General features: G+C 35.8%; 1 protein-coding gene across 2 annotated transcripts in view; it reads right to left on the bottom strand.

Annotated features, from left to right (window-relative positions):
• Window positions 1-16,602, bottom strand: part of EHBP1 (EH domain binding protein 1) — a 317,715-nt gene that overhangs the window by 190,412 nt on the left and 110,701 nt on the right. For both annotated transcript variants that reach the window (XM_011956827.1, XM_011956828.1), the window contains exons 6-7: window positions 11,445-11,626; window positions 6,590-6,729 (exon numbers count right to left, since the gene is read on the bottom strand). In XM_011956827.1, coding sequence (XP_011812217.1) covers window positions 6,590-6,729; window positions 11,445-11,626 — 322 coding nt within the window. The remainder of the gene's footprint in view (window positions 1-6,589; window positions 6,730-11,444; window positions 11,627-16,602) is intronic.

Raw genomic sequence — 16,602 nt, 5'->3', positions numbered from 1 at the left:
TTAGAACCTACATCTAGGCACCCACTGCCCCACCCGCCCCTTCTTCTTCAACACACACAATTTGCATTCATTCTTTTTAGAAAATTAGTTTTGAATTAGGGAGCTTTGAATTATGTGTGCCCTCCAGAACATATTCCTTCTACAAAATGGAACCACTCTACCCTGTACAACGTAGTATGTGATTAAATGTCAAATGGAATAAGATAAGCCAGAGGGAATGAAGTTTCATTCATTCACTATGGCCTTTCAGTTAACATTTATTTAATTCCTAACATGTTCCAGATAATGTGCTGGAACCTAGAGATGAAAAAATGATTACAACACAGTTTCTACTTTCAGAGAATTTCATAAAATATAAAAAATGTAAATAACACAAAAACACAGGCATCCAAAGTTGCCTCAAAACAATTTCTTCAATTAGGTTCAGAGAATTTTAAACTGTCTAACAGAAAATTACTGCTCTTGCAGGAATTTTAGAAAATAAGGAATAGCGTATGTTTAATCAACAAAGGTTTAGCTATGAAATCTAATAATTATTGAATCATTGAATCTATATTTTCCTCAAAATACTACTGTTCTCTTACTCTTCCTTTCAATAGTAGTGTAGAAATTGTAACATATTATCATTTTTTCTCCCATGGCTGTGATCAAAATAGCACAGGACTGCTCCAAACAACTGCAAATGTGTGGTTTAAAAAATTCCTACTTAATTGTACCCATGTCTAATTGAGATTTAGTTTTAATCAAAAGCCATCTACAAATAACAAACCATATTCTCTAACTAAAAAGATCCAATTAATATCCCACTGGAATTGTAAAAACTCAGTCTATAGGAAAATGCCTACATTTGTATATGGTAGTAGCATAAAGGATGGAATGGTCAAGCTTAATAGGAAGGGGGCATCAAAGGCTTCTCAGAGTACGTGACAAGTGAATTAAATTTTGAAGGATAGGTATGTTATGGTCTGAATGCTGATGTCCCCCAAAAATTCCTATGTTGGAATTTAATACCTGAAGTGAAGGTATTAGGAGGTGGAGCTTACAGAGAGGTCATTAGTTCATGCAGGCTCTGCTCTCATGGATAATACTATTGCCGTTATAAAAGGCTTTGAGGACCGGGCGCAGTGGCTCACGCCTATAATCCCAGCACTTTGGGAGGTCAAGGCAGGTGGATTACCTGAGGTCAGGAGTTCAAGACCAGCGTGGCCAACATGGTTAAACCCCATCTCAATTAAACATACAAAAATTAGCTGAGTGTAGTAGCACACACCTGTGATCCCAGCTACTCGGGAGGCTGAGGCAGGAGAATCCCTTGAACCTGGGAGGTAGAAGTTACAGTGAGCTGAGACTGTGCCACTGCACTCCAGCCTGGGCAACAAAGTGAGACTTTGTCTCAAAAAAAAAGGCTTTGAGGGAGCAAGTTTGTCCCTTGTCCTTTTCTTTGCTGTTCCTTCACATGAAGGCACATACAGGGCACCATCTATATGGAACAGACTCTCACAAGATAACAAATCTGCAGGCTCCTTCATCTTGGATTTCCCATCTTCCAAAACTGTGTGCAATAAATTTCTGTTGATTACAAATTACCCAACCTAAGGTATTTTGTTACAGCAGCCCAAGCAAACTAAGATAAGTTAGAAGGTGACTGGTAGTACTAGGGGAAAGACACCCACTTATCCTTCTGGAAATACTCCAGATAGCCAAATAACCAAAACAAGAAAGAAAGGAAAGAAAAAGAAAGAAAGACAAAAGAAGAGAAGAGAAGGGACCAGAAGAGAAGAGACCAAAACGCAAAGATGAGAAAGATATCACATTTAAAAAATTGTTGCTGACATCATCATAAAATACAATGCAAATGTCAGTATATACTATTGAAAAGAATTAGCAAAGTGTTATTGAAATAAACATAAAAGCCAACAGGGGTTGGAGGGAAGGGTTTAAATAAAGTTAAGAAGAGAATCAGACTGCATCTCTCATTCTACAAGAAGAGAGTCAATAAATTTTGCTTTATTTTTAATGTAAGTAGAGAAATAAAAGTTTACTCATTTTTCTGTCTGGTTTATTTATTTATTAGAGAGAATACTAGCCTAAAATGAAAATAGGTTATATACCTTCTAAGTTACTCTATGAAAAATGTTTAAAAACAGAAAATCGAAGAAAAGCAACATGTAACAGATAGGTGGAAAAAATAAGAAAAGGCCCCAAAATAAAAGTATAAATAAAGTAATACAAATACACATAAGTATATCAGTTATCAAGAAATATAATATTGAAGGGCAAAGCCTACAAAGTTAAATCAACCAAATGCTGTATATAAAAGAAACACTTAAAATAACACAGATAGGTTAAAAATCAAGTGACAAATATGCCAAGAAAATAAAAATCTAAAAAAACCATTGTTTACAAATATCAACAGGCAAAATTTCAAGGCAAGAGGCATTAAATGGGGCAAACCGATACAAATTATGAGGCTTTAAGATAATAAACTTTTATAGAACAAATAATTTGGCAGTGAAGTTTTCTGTCTTTAAAAAATAAACTATAAAAAAAGATATATATACAGTCGTTCCTTGGTATAGATGGAGGATTGCTTCCAGGAACCCTGTCTATACCAAAATCCATACATCAAGTCCCAAAGCAGGCCCTTCAGAACCCACATATATGAAAAGTGGGCCCTCCATATGTATGTAGGTTTTGTACACTGTGAATACCACATTTTCCATGTGTTTGGTTGAATAAACATCATGTATAGGTGGACCCATGCAGTTCAATCCATGCTGTTTCAGCCTCAACTGTACAGGTACAATCTCAGACATATTGCTAGTCTGGTTTCAGATCACTACAATAAAGCGAATATTGCAATAAAGCAAGTCACAAAAACTTTTTGGTTTCCCAATGCATATAAAAGTTATGTTTATACTATAGTCTATTAAATGTGCAATAGCATTATGCCTAACAACAACATATATACCTTATGTTAATAATCTTTTTGGTGTTGGTGGGTCCACCTTGATATTGACGGCTACTGATTAATCAGGGTGGTGGTTGCTGAAGGTTGGGTAATTCCTTAAAATACTTGTTGCCATTTCTTAAAATAAGACAGCAATGAAGTTTGCTGCATCAATTGAATCCTCCTTTCATTAAAAATTTCTCTGTAGCGTGCAATGCTGTTTGACATTTTACCCATAGTAGAGCTTCTTTCTAAATTGAAATAAATCCTCTCAAACACTGCCACTACTTTATCAAAGTTGATGTGATATTCTAAATCCTTTGTTGTCATTTCAACAACATTCCCAGCACCTTCACCAGAAGTAGGTTCCATGTCAAGAAGCTACTTTCTTTGTTCATCCAGAGAAGCAACTCCTCATCCTTTCAAGTTTTATCATGAGATTGCAGCAATTCAGTTATATCCTTAGGCTCCACCTCTAATGCTGGTCCTCTTGCTATTTTTCCACCACAACTGAATTACTTCTTCCACTGAAGTCTTGAAACCCTCAAAGTCTGCCACGAGGATCGTAATCAGCCTCTTCCATCTTCCAAACTCCTGTTGATGTTGATATTTTGATCTCCTCCCATGAATCACAAAATTCTTAATGGCATCTAGAACTGTGAGTCCTTTCCAAGAAGTTTTCAATTTACTTGGCCTAGATCATCAGAGGAATCACTACCTATGACAGCTACACCTTACAAAATGTATTTCTTAAATAATAAGACTTGAAAGCCAAAATTACTCCTTGAACTATGTGCTGCAGAAACAACACGAATCTCCTTGTACATCTCCACCACAGCTCTTGGGCAACCAGGTACGCTGTCAATGAGCAGTGGTGTTGCCTTTTTAGGGAGCATGCTAAAAAGGAATGAGTAGCAATATTTTGGAAAGCATCTTTTTTCTGTACAGCAGATCTCAACAATGGACTTAAAATATTCAGTAAACCATGCTATAAAAAGATGTGCTAACAAGAGAGTCAACTTGCCATTTGAAGCTTTGAGGCTCTGAAGCCAGGTGTTGACTTTGCCCTTCTAGCTATGAAATTCCTAGATGGCATCTTCTTCCAACAGAAGGCTGTATTGTCTATACGTAAAATCTGTGTTTTTATGTAGCCAGCTTCATCAATGATCTTGGTTAGATCTTCTGGATAACCTGCTGCAGTTTCTATATCAGCATTTACTGCTTTACTTTGCACTTCCATGTTATGGACATGAGTTCTTTCCTTAAACCACATGAACCAACCTCTGCTAGCTTCAAACTTTTCTTCTGCAGCTTCCTCGCCTTTCTTAGCCTTCACAGAACTGAACAGAGTTAGGGCCTTGCTCTGGATTAGGCTTTGGCTTAAGGGAAAGCTATGGCTGGTTTGATATTCTATCGAGACCATTAAAGCTTTCTCTGTATCAGCAATAAGGCTTTATACATTTTTTAAATCTTTCATGTGTTCACTGGAGTAGAACTTTTAATTTCCTTCCAGAACTTTTTCTTTGCATTCACAATTTGTTTAACTGTTTAGCACAAGAGGCCTTTGCATTCGGCCTATCTTTGGTCTAGACACGCCTTCCTCACAAAGCTTAATCATTTCTAGCTTTTTATTCAAAGGGAAAGACATGCAACTCTTCCTTTCACTTAAACACCCACAGGCATTGCAGGGTTATTAACTAGCCTAATTTCAACATTGTTATGTCTCAGGGAATGAGGAGGCCCAAGGAGAGGAACAGAGACAGGGAACAGCTAGTTGGTGGAGCAGTCAGAACACACTTGATTAAGTTTGCTGTATTATATGGGTGCAATTCATGGCATCTCAAAATAAGAACAATAGTAACATCAAAGATCATTGGTCACAGATCACCATAACAGATATAACAATAATGACAAACTGTGAAATATTGCAAAAGTTACCAAACTGACACAGAGACACAGAGAAACAAAGTGAGCACATGCTGCTGGTAAGACTGATAGACTAAGCTGATAGACTTGCTCAATGCAGGGTTGCCAAAAATCTTCAATTTGTTAAAAAAAAAAAAAAAAATCTGTGAGGTGCAATAAAGCAAAGTTCAGTAAAACAAGCTATACCTGTAATGAGAAGTTGATTCTAATGATAAATGCAACAAATAGAATATACATGTAAAAATATATTTATAGAAAACGTAACCGGGCACGGTGGCTCAAGCCTGTAATCCCAGCACTTTGGGAGGCCGAGATGGGCGGATCACAAGGTCAGGAGATCCAGACCACCCTAACATGGTGAAATCTCGTCTCTACTAAAAATACAAAAACATTAGCTGGGTGTGGTGGCGGGCGCCTGTAGTCCCAGCTACTCGGGAGGCTGAGGCAGGAGAATGGCGTGAACCTGGGAGGTGGAGCTTGCGGTGAGCCGAGATCGTGCCACTGCACTCCTGCCTGGGCGACAGAGCAAGACTCCACCTCCAAAAAAAAAAAAAAGGAAAGAAAAGAAAATGTATAAATCATATATCTAGACTACAAATAAAAAAACCTCAATACAATTCTTAAAACATTTGAGATTCAAGAGACTTTTGAATTTTATTTGAATGAATAAGCAAACAAACTAGAAACAAATAAAGCACATGGTGAAACACACTCTCCAAAACATGGTTGGGCCCAATAATAAATCAAAACTGCAATCACAAATTAGAAAACAATTAAAATTTACACATGAAAAAACATCTAATTTTGCACACAAGTCTGAGCAGTTCCTTATGATAGATTTCTTGTTGTGGAATGGAAGTGAAGGTCATCAGAGTTAAGAAAGTTACAGAACTTTTTAGCTGAGTAGTTAAATGAGTGATCCATGGGGTAAATGGAAATCCCCCACATGATAGCAGGAGCTGAGGCAGAACCAAAAGATGAGTGACAAAGTGCCCAAATGAATTTGAAAAAATCACCAAGAGGTAAACAGATGACAAAAGTGAAGGGACATCAATTCAGAAATTTAGAGCAATTAATTAACTAAAAGAATATGTAAATTGTGCTTAATTTTCACTGCAGTAATAGAAGTATAACATCAATTTCTTAAGTGTGATAGCCAAATTGTCAATAAATATTTATTGACCAATTAATAAAAAGTTCTAACCACTTAACATCTTCCTAGCTTGATCAAACCAGCTTGAAGGAATACCTGCATAGAAGCTTCAATACCAGAATACATAAGATATACAAATTCAAAAACAGAATGTCCACATAATTCAAGTAAATAAATGAATATGAAATAGGAGAAGCTGGCTAATCCATCTCCTTATTGTGTCCTATTATCCTTTACAGGCTGATCTTTACTTACACAGGTTTCATCCACACATTGACAAAATAAGTATGACCAGATTTAGGTTGCTTTGTACTATAATTCAATATTGTTTTTTGTTATTTTGACCATCCTTGTACTTGATCTCAAACTGCTAAAATCTATTATAAACAGCATAGGAAGTTTTCAGAGAACTATATGGTATATTTTATTGCAGAAAAGCTTAAAGAAAAAAAAAAAAAAAAGCCCTAATAAGTAGAATTGTTTTTTCCTGGGAAATGAGAATGAGTTTTTGAACTCTGCAACAAAAGACAGACTTTTAGTTTAATGCTAATAAAACCAACCTGTAATTTTAGCTGCCTTTTCTTCTTGGTTCACTCTGTTCTCATCATCGTCTTCATTATCTTCTTCAAAGTCATCTAAATTGCCAATGTCGGCCTGCTTCATACTCATCAAACTAGCCAAACTTTGCATGTCTTCGTCTCTACATCAGTGATTCAAAATATAACACATTGTATTAAATGACAGTTAGAAAAATGATGGTTCTTAAGAAAATAATAAATTCCTTCTTTCTATAAAGTATGTCAATAAGTCTTATCAGTTGTACAAGAATATTGAAAAATCTAAATACTCATATTCATTAATTTTTAAATGGCATGCTTAATTAGTAAAGAGCTAATAAGATTAAAAATTAACTGGTTAGATCAAAGACTTAAATTTAAACCTGAAACCATAAATATTCTAGAAGATAACACTGGAAAAATTCTTCTAGGTATTGACTTAAGCAAAGAGTTCATGACCAAGAACCCCAAAGCAAATGCAACAAAAACAAATAGATGGGACCTTATTAAACTAAAAAGCTTCTGCACAGCAAAAGAAATCATCAGCAGAATAAACAGACAACTCACAGAGTAGGAGAAAATATTCACAAACTATGCATCCAACAAAGGACTAATATCCAAAATCTACAAGGAAGTCAAACAAATCAGCAAGAAAAAAATGAAATAATCCCATCAAAAAGTGGGCTAAGGACATGAATAGACAATTCTTATAAGAAGATATATGGGCCGGGTGCGGTGGCTCATGCCTGTAATCCCAGCACTTTGGGAGGCCGAGGCGGGCGCTCACAAGGTCAGGAGTTCATCACCAGACTGACCAACATGGTGAAATATCGTCTCTACTAAAAAAACAAAAATTAGCTGGACATGGCAGCATGTGCCTGTAATCCAAGCTACTTAGGAGGCTAAGGCAGGAGAATCACTTGAACCCAGGAGGCAGAAGCTGCAGTGAGCCAAGAATGCGCTACTGCACTCCAGCCTGGGTGACAGAGTGAGACTCTGTCTAAAAAAAAAAAAAAAAAAAAAAAAAAGAAAAAGAAAAGAAGATATACAAATGACCAACAAACATGAAAAAACGCTCAACATCACTAATCATCAGGGAAATGCAAATCAAAACCACAGTGAGATATCACATCACTCCTGCAATAGTGGCCATAATTTAAGAATAAAAAAAAATAGATGTTGGTATGGATGTGATGAAAAGAGAACAGTTTTACACTGCTGGTAAGAATGTAAACTGGTACAACCACTATGAAAAACAGTATGGAGATTCCTTAAAGAATTAAAAGTAGAACTACTGTCTGATCCAGCAATCCCACTGCAGGGTATCTAACCAGAAAAAAATAAGTTATTACAGAAAAAAGATACCTGCACATGCAATGTTTATAGTGGCATAATTTGCAATTGCAAAAATATGGAACCAGCCTAAAAGCCCATTGACCAACGAGTGTATAAAGAAAATGTGGTGTGTGTGTGTGTGTATATATATATACACACACACAGCATGGACTACTACTATACACACACACACACACACACACACACACACACAACATGGAATACTACTCAGCCTTAAAAAGGAACAAAATAATGGCATTTGCAGCAACCTGGATGGAATTGGAGACCATTATTCTAAGTGAAGTAACTCAGGAATGAAAAACCAAACATCATATGTTCTCACATTTAAGTAGCAGCTAAGCTACGAGGATGCAAAAGCATAATAATAATATAATGGACTTTGGAGACTTGCGGGGAAGAGTGGGAGGGGTGTGAGGGATAAAAGACTACATATTGAGTACCGCGTACACTGCTCAAGAGATGGGTGCACCAATATCTCAGAAATCATCACTAAAGAACTTTCCTATGCAACCAAACACCACCTGTTTCCCTGTAATGATTGAAATAAAATAATAATAAAAAAATTAACTGGTTAGGAATTAGTTCAATTCTGTGCTGTAGATATACATGGAAGACTAAAATATTCTTTTCTTTTTTTTCCAGACAGGGTCTCACTCTATAAGCCAGGCTGGCTGGAGTGCAGCGGTAAGAACATGGCTCACTGCATCCTCCTGGACTCAAGCAATCATCCCACCTTAGCCTCCTGAGTAGCTGGGACCCCAGGTGTGGAGCACCATGCCCAGCTAATTTTTAAAATTTTTGTAGAGTGGGGGTCTTGCCATTGTGGTTCAGGCTGGTCTCAAACTCCTGGGCTCAAGTGATTCTCCCACCTCAGGCTCCCAAAGTGTTGGGATTACAGGTGTGAACCACTGTGCCTTGACTAAAATTTTCTTCAAGGAATTAAAGTACGGTTTCCTGAGCATTAAGTCTAGAAACAAAAACTTGTTTCAAAAAACAGCGAGACAGTTTGCAAATCAGATAAGATCTAGAGTTTAAAGTATTCAAACTTCCCAAAGGAATTAGAACAAGATTTTAAATCTGAAGTCCATGTAGGCTTTTGAGTTTGTGGGTAGCAGGGAAACAAAGTGGTAAACCCCTGTAAATCACACTTAAATCTTGTTTAAATGTGCATTGTTTTTCCAACAGGGCTATAACCTCCCAAAAGTGAAGAAACTCTTACAGCAGGAAAAGCACTTTAAAAACATAGTCAAACAGTTTTAAGAGTTATAAGATAAAAAAATTACCTTGGCTGACTGTAAGTTAAATACCATGTATTCGATAAATATAAACTTTTTAAAATGTTTTAAGCATTTTAAGTACAAATTTATAAGCTTTATATTAAGTATTCTAAAAGTCAAATCATTTATATTTTCATCATGTACTATTTTCACCTTAAATTTCAAATAAACTACAGTGAATGAAATATATATCTATTATTTACAAATTAATTTTTACTTTGCTACACCTCCCCCAAATTCAGAAAGTCAAATTAAGATACTGTTTCTTTGTAAAGTAATGCTTAATATGCCATTATCTTCTAAATATAGTATGGCTTTATAGACTAAACTGGTTTTAAAAAATTCTTTGCATCTTATCTCATATAAGCCTTAGAGTTAACAAAGTCATTTCCCCTTTTAAAAATAAATTTAGTGACACAAAGTTTTCACGAGCAAAAAGTTGTATTACCTTACGTGAATGTCTTACAAATTGCTCTCTTATCAACAGGAGACAATTTCAAAATGTCATTCTTAAAATGTTAACTTGCCGGCTGGGCGCAGTGGTTCACACCTGTAATCCCAACACTTTGGGAGGCCAAGGTGGGCGGATCACTTAAGGTCAAGAGTTCAAGACCAGCCTGGCCAACATGGTGAAACCCCGCCTCTACCAAAAATATAAAAAATTAGCCAGGTGTGGTGGTGCACACCTGTAATCCCAGCTACTCAGTAGGCTGAGGCAGGAGAATCGCTTGAACCCGGGAGGTAGAGGTTGCAGTGAGCCGAGATCGTGCCACTGCACTCCAGCCTGGGTGACAGAGTGAGATTCTGTCTCAAAAAAAAAAAAAAAAAGTTAATTTGCTTAATTTCATACCACTTTAATTTCCTCATATTTTAACCCTGAATATTTTTCTTTGGGGAAGGTAACAAGGCAAAGAAGGAAGAGGTAGAGAGGGAGTTTAGGGTGTCCGGAAAGAATTCCTTTTCAATTCAAATTGAGACATTTGGTTTGGCTGAATTTCTTCTCACCCAGATTCCCGTGAATGGTGCTGATTCACTTACAGCTTTTGCCCAGTGGAAGGAAGTCCACCCTCAAAAGATCTTCTCTGAATTTGTTTCTCTTCTTCCTGTGTTTCCTTTCCTTTTATTTTGGCTTAAACTTCAGGGTAAGAATTTTATTTTTAATTACTCAGTATTTAAGTCTATAATTTAAGGTCCTGAGACGAAAGACTAAGATGCTTCCATTCTGCACTGTCTCCCTACTACACTGGCTTAGAATCCAACTTTCCAGTGAGGAGGCTTACTGTTATCTAACAAGTCATGTGTTGACATGTAGATGAGTGTCAAACATCTCATTTGACTGACGCACAGAATCCAGTCTAATCAGTCATGTAAACATGGCCAGTTATAGTAACCACATTCCAATAGGTCAAATACATTCAGAACTGTGATTCAGATTAGATAAAATGTTCACAGCTATCTCTTTCCTCTCACCTTTTAAGTCTAGGTATAGAATTTCCATTTCTCCTGTTTCTTCATCTTCCACTCCACTCAGGTACGAACCCTTGCACAACACCGGTAACATTCACTTACCCCTGACTTGATTGTATGCAATAACCACGGTGAATCTTACTTTTTTCCCCCTTTTGTAGGTATGTTCACCTCATTTTGTCACATTAAAGTTTTACTCGTTAAAGAGACTAGAACTGAATCTAGAAATCTTTGTGCAATGCTGACTCCACACTTAAAAAGTGATTTTTGAAAAGAAAATGATTACCATCATTTTCTAACTGTACCTTCCTACATAATTTTTGGAAGGTTGAGCCAAGGAATATGATTTGGCAACAGTTCCCTTAATTATTTCATCCCTTTTATCCTAAACTTTTCGTTTTGGGTTCCTCTCATGTCTCAATTGCATCAAACAGTTCTACACATTGAACTGTGTGTACTTCAGAGTACACACTACTACACTGAAGACACTGAAATATAAAACACTTAAAATATCCTAAAATATTCCATTTAAATTTTGAAACCAGCTGTGATCACTTTTATATTACTGTACATTCTCTGGAGTCAAAAGAGACTACTTATAAGTAACAAGGAGTTCCCTTAACTCAGCCTCTGAAACAAAGAATGGCAAAAATGATTGGTATGCTGTAAGATGTTCAACTGTTGCCCGTCTACTGAGTCAAAAGCTATGGTGTACTGAAACACAATGTAAGGCAGCTTATTTGACAAAAGAAACTTACGTGGCTTTTCCTTCCCTCAGGAAGATGCAAGATAATGAAAACTGAAGAGTGGCAGATACAACTTTTTTAGATAATGGCTTGAATTTTAACTTGACATCAGTCTGAGTTGGCATAGGGCTTGCATACTGTTTCATATTGATGCTGCTAGTAGCAAGAGCTTTCCTTCGACCAGAAGGGGATTCCTGGAAGATTAAAGAAAAAAAAAAGTATGTAATTTTGAGTTATTTTATAGTCAAATATTTTACAGTATGATTTTAATAATAAATCAAATAATAATTGAAAACTTCCTTCTCCTATTAAATTCCTATCACACAATAACTAAATAAAATTACAATGAAGTTGTATCACAGCTTTTATATTTATAAGTAAGGCAGATATGCAATTGGAAAGAGGTAGCCCAGGCAGAAACAAGAGAAGATTAGAACAACCCTAAACACCAGAAAAGGAGAAGCAAGGAATGAAAATTAGGACAGAAAGACTCCAGAGTTACTATGAGAAGAGGATCCAATACAGGGCTAGATATCAACAAATACTCAACAGTTGTTTTCCTTGCTTTGATTACATTTAATGTAACCTAATGATATTTCTCCTTTTTAAATGCCTATGATTATTTATAGAACTTCCAGCCTTGGTGGCATTCTACCTTTTTTTTTTGTCTAAAACATCTGAATCCTATGTATCCTGCAATTTGAGTCTTATTTCTTCCCCAGGCCTTTTTTTTATTGTGTCAGTCCATAGTTCTCTCTCCCATAAAATCACATGTATCATAAAATAAACAGTTGACTTTCTGATCCTATGCCTAGACACCACTAACTGACTCCAGCAGATCTCAAGAATTCTTCTCAACATTGCTATTGCCAATTCATCAGAAACAGAACACAAAATGAAACCTATTTGCTATCAAAAGTACTTAACATTCCATTACTAAAGCTACTGTGTTTCTTAACTGTACTTTATAGAATAATAGCCTAGGAGAACAATGAAAACAGGACAGCAAAATACTGGTTGTGCATTAACTTTGTACAAGACATCATGTAAATTCTGGGAAGATATGATGAATAAGACATAATCTCTGCAGGTTCTATGGCAAAAGGAAAATTTTAGATGTAGGATAATGTGTAAATAAAATAAATCAGAGATCATGTACCACTATTTCTTGTAGTTTACTGATACGGGAATTAAGACCAAAATTTAAGTCTTAATTTTCAAGCTGTGTGACCGTGGGCAGTCAGAAAACTTGAGTCTCAGTAACCTTCTCTATAAAATAAGGAGGCCAAACAGACATCCATTCAAGTTCTATAATTATTTTCCACAAAATTATTCAATTTTCAAACCAAGGTAAGAAAAACTACCATTAATACCTTTGAACTATTATTTAATAAATCTTTATTTCTTCTATGTTTGAAAAATTTGCCTAAAATAAGGATATACTAATTTAATCAAAATATTAAAACAATCTTTAAAAAAAAACATGATATTTCTACCCAACGGAACAAGTAAAAATGTAATGTTGCGTCCCTAAAGAATACCTTATTTTAAAATGTGGTCTTATCTGTTAGATTATGCACAGCAATAATATACAGAACTATTAGTGCATGTAGATACCTTATGAATGAATTTCAAAAATGCGTCAAGCTATTGAGAAGGATTTAAGCCCTCTCAGAAGAAATACTTAAGAATATGCAAATATCCTCAACTGAATCAAGTTGAACAGATGTGACTATACCAAACAATGTAAGTGTTCTTTCCCTGGTCGCTACTGTCAATCAAAGAATAAGATTAAGGTCCAAGGTTCTGACAATGAGCAAAATGAAAAAGTACGATCAGAGAGTATCAATTTATTACACTGATATGAACAATAATCTCTCATTGTACCTTTAGAATAGCTAACAATTTCCGCATATAATATAGAATTTAAAGCCTCTGTTTTGAAAGCATGAGATATAAACTATCACATACTATTTTCAGTTTTTGTTAAACAAATCTGTTTCACAAAGTATGGCATTGATCCCTTGATATAATTATTTAATTTTATAACCAAATAAGCTATAAAAATTAAGATAATATAGAAATGAGCATAATTTTGAAAACAGTTTAAGAATGGTTCTGCAAAAGTCTAGATTTATCATATTCTGCCAATTCTGTTTTTTGGAGTAAAAAGTATGCAGAAAAATTTTTGATTAAATTAGTATATCCTTATTTTAGGCAAATTTTTCAAACATAGAAGAAATAAAGATTTATTAAATAATAGTTCAAAGGTAATATCTGTCTGAATATCTGTCTCTGGGCCTATGTTTAAATATCTGTTTGTATGTGCATCTGGCAGTATTTTTGAAGTCAGTTCAAAATCCCTACAGCAAAGGTTCTTAAACTTTAAAGTTTACTAAAAACCAAAAACAAAATTAAGAAACATTATTAAAAATGTTAATGCCTGGATCCCACCACTAGAGATCCTAAATTAGTAGACCTAAAGATGGACTTAAGAATCTGATTACTGAAAAGTAATATCCCCTCCTCCACACAAGTACACCAGCACTACCAGGAGATTCTGATCCAGTTAATCTAAAATCATATTTTCAGAAACACTTCCCCTAAGTTATTACACAAAATGATTTTAATTTAAAAATGTCACTCATTTTTCGTAACTATTCTCATTGTCAGAAAAAGACTTAGCCTATATATTTCCATGTCTTTGAAATACAGCCTATTGTACTTGGAATCAGATAAACCTGCATTCGAATGTGGCACCAGCACTTATTCACTGGTTAATCTTTGGCAGATTTCTTCATGTATCTAAGCCTCAGTTTCACACTCTCAGACTGGCAAATATTTTGTAAAGCTGGACATTACCAAGTATTGATAAGAATGTGAAACAATGCAAACTCTCTTATACTGCTGGAGAGTTTCAACTGATATGGGAGACTTTAACATCCTACTGTCAACATTAGACAGATCAATGAGACAGAAAGTTAACAAGGATATCCAGGAATTGAACTTTCTACAATTTATCTATCCATTTTATTGTTGATGGACATACGGGTTGAAGCAGGTTTGTTTTTTTTTTTTGCTTTTTTGAGATGGAGTGTCGCTCTGTCACCCAGGCTGGAGTGCAGTGGCACAATCTCGGCTATAGCCTATGGCTCTGAGGCTACAAACCTGTACAGCATGTTACTGTACTGAATACTGCATGCAATTCTAACACAATGGTAAGTTTTGTGCATGTAAACATATCTAAACATGGAAAAGGTGCAGTAAAAATACAGGTGTACCATTTAAAAAACTTTTTAAATGGTGTGCCTGTATAGGGCACTAACATGAATGGAGTTGCAGGCTGGAAGTTGCTCTGGTTAAGTCAGTGAGTTAGTGGTGAGTGAACGTGAAGGCCTAGGACATTACTGTTTTTAAAACAAAAAGTTTTTTAATGGTACGCCTGTATTTTTCCCAAATGTTCCACGAGTACTTAAAAAATATTTAACTGCTGTGTATATACTGCTGTCCACTTTTACGACAGGAGCATTTTTATGTAAAATCACTTACAGCACCAAATTATTATATTCTCTATGTGATAAGGAAAGTAGGAGTAGAAATTTTCAAATGTGAGATCATGGAATATTTTACTACAGTGCACAAATCAAGGAATGAATAAGTGAAAGAGCTGAGGAGCCGCTCATAATCTGGGCAAAATTCCCAGTAATAAACCTTATAATAAACCCCTTTTTTCAATTTACCACCCCTCCCTCTGAACACACACACACTCTTACACAATTTTGAGCACACTGTATATGTACTTGATACTGTATTTTCTCTCAACTGGATTAATACAATATCTTTTAAACTAATCTTGCTGCTCCTGCCTTTGCCCTGCAATTATTCCCAACACAGAAACTATGATGATCTTGGTAAAGCCAGATTATCTCATTCCTCTATTCAAAAGCCTTCAATTGCCCCAGAGTAAAAGCCAAAAAGCCCTTACTGGACTGACAGGCCCTATACCACCAGGGCTTCCTGACTTTGCTCTTTGATCTTATCGACTATGCTATTGCTCTTTTGTTCTGCTCCAATATACTGGCCTCCTTACTTTCTCCAATGCACCAGGTATGCGTCTCCCTTAGAGGCTCTGCACTTGCTATTTGTATTACTAGGAATGTTCTTCTCATACATATTATATGGCTAGCTCACCCACTTCCTTCAAGTCTTTTACTAAAACTCACTCTCCCAGAGAGGCCTTCTCTACCCACCTTACCTAAAATTTCAAACACACTCCCAATATACATATTTCATATTCCCCTTTACTTTTTCTCCTTAGCTTACGTGAGCAAATATGCAAATATGGTTTCCTTGCTCACCACTTTATCCTAGCCCTAGAACCACAGCATATAGCCATTGCTTAATAAATACTTGTTAAGTGAATGAAGTGTAATTCTAGGACTTACAACACTTCAAAGTACCTTTACATCATTAGTTTCTTCTGTTCAAGATTTTTTGCACATTCCTTTATCGTACCTCTCCTAAACAGGAGAAAAAGATGTGAGGTAACAAGAACTGTACAGTCGGTTTCCATTTGTACAGCTGGGCAGAGGTTTCTCCAAGCCAGAAAGGGCATAAACAGGTAGAAGGGACCCTGGGTGTGTGGAGAAATGGAGCAAAATAGGTATTCCTTCATTTGGTTTATGTCGGGGGAAAAAGGAGTGAAGGCAGTGAGCCACTTCAGTAACACCTTAGAAAGCTATTCCAAAAGCACTGTGGGCAAATCAGATGCCAGAGACATTATAGAATTAGGAGAGTCAGGCGAGAAAAGAGCCCTGTCTTAAACTAGCTAAATCCATGACAACTCCATACACAGATTATCCCCTAACCGAAGCCACAGTCTTCTTTACAGGCTCCTCTTCCTCCTTCTGACATTTAACCTCCTCTTATTTTAGGACTGTCTCTTGTAAACAGCATATATCCAAAAACAATTTTGATATAGTCTGATGATCACTGGCTTTTACCTGGAGAGTTTAGACTAACAGTTCTCAAGGGTTTTTGTCTTAAGACCCTTTACACACTTTATTTGAGAACTTCAAAGAGCTTCTGTTTACGTGGGTTATATCTATCAATATTTACTCTACTAAAAGTTAAAAATCTAGAAAATATTTCATTCATTTAAAAATAAGTT

Source organism: Colobus angolensis, unplaced genomic scaffold, assembly GCF_000951035.1.
Source record: "Colobus angolensis palliatus isolate OR3802 unplaced genomic scaffold, Cang.pa_1.0 Scaffold425, whole genome shotgun sequence".
Lineage (NCBI taxonomy): Eukaryota > Metazoa > Chordata > Mammalia > Primates > Cercopithecidae > Colobus > Colobus angolensis.
This window is presented reverse-complemented; position numbering and strand designations above follow the sequence as displayed.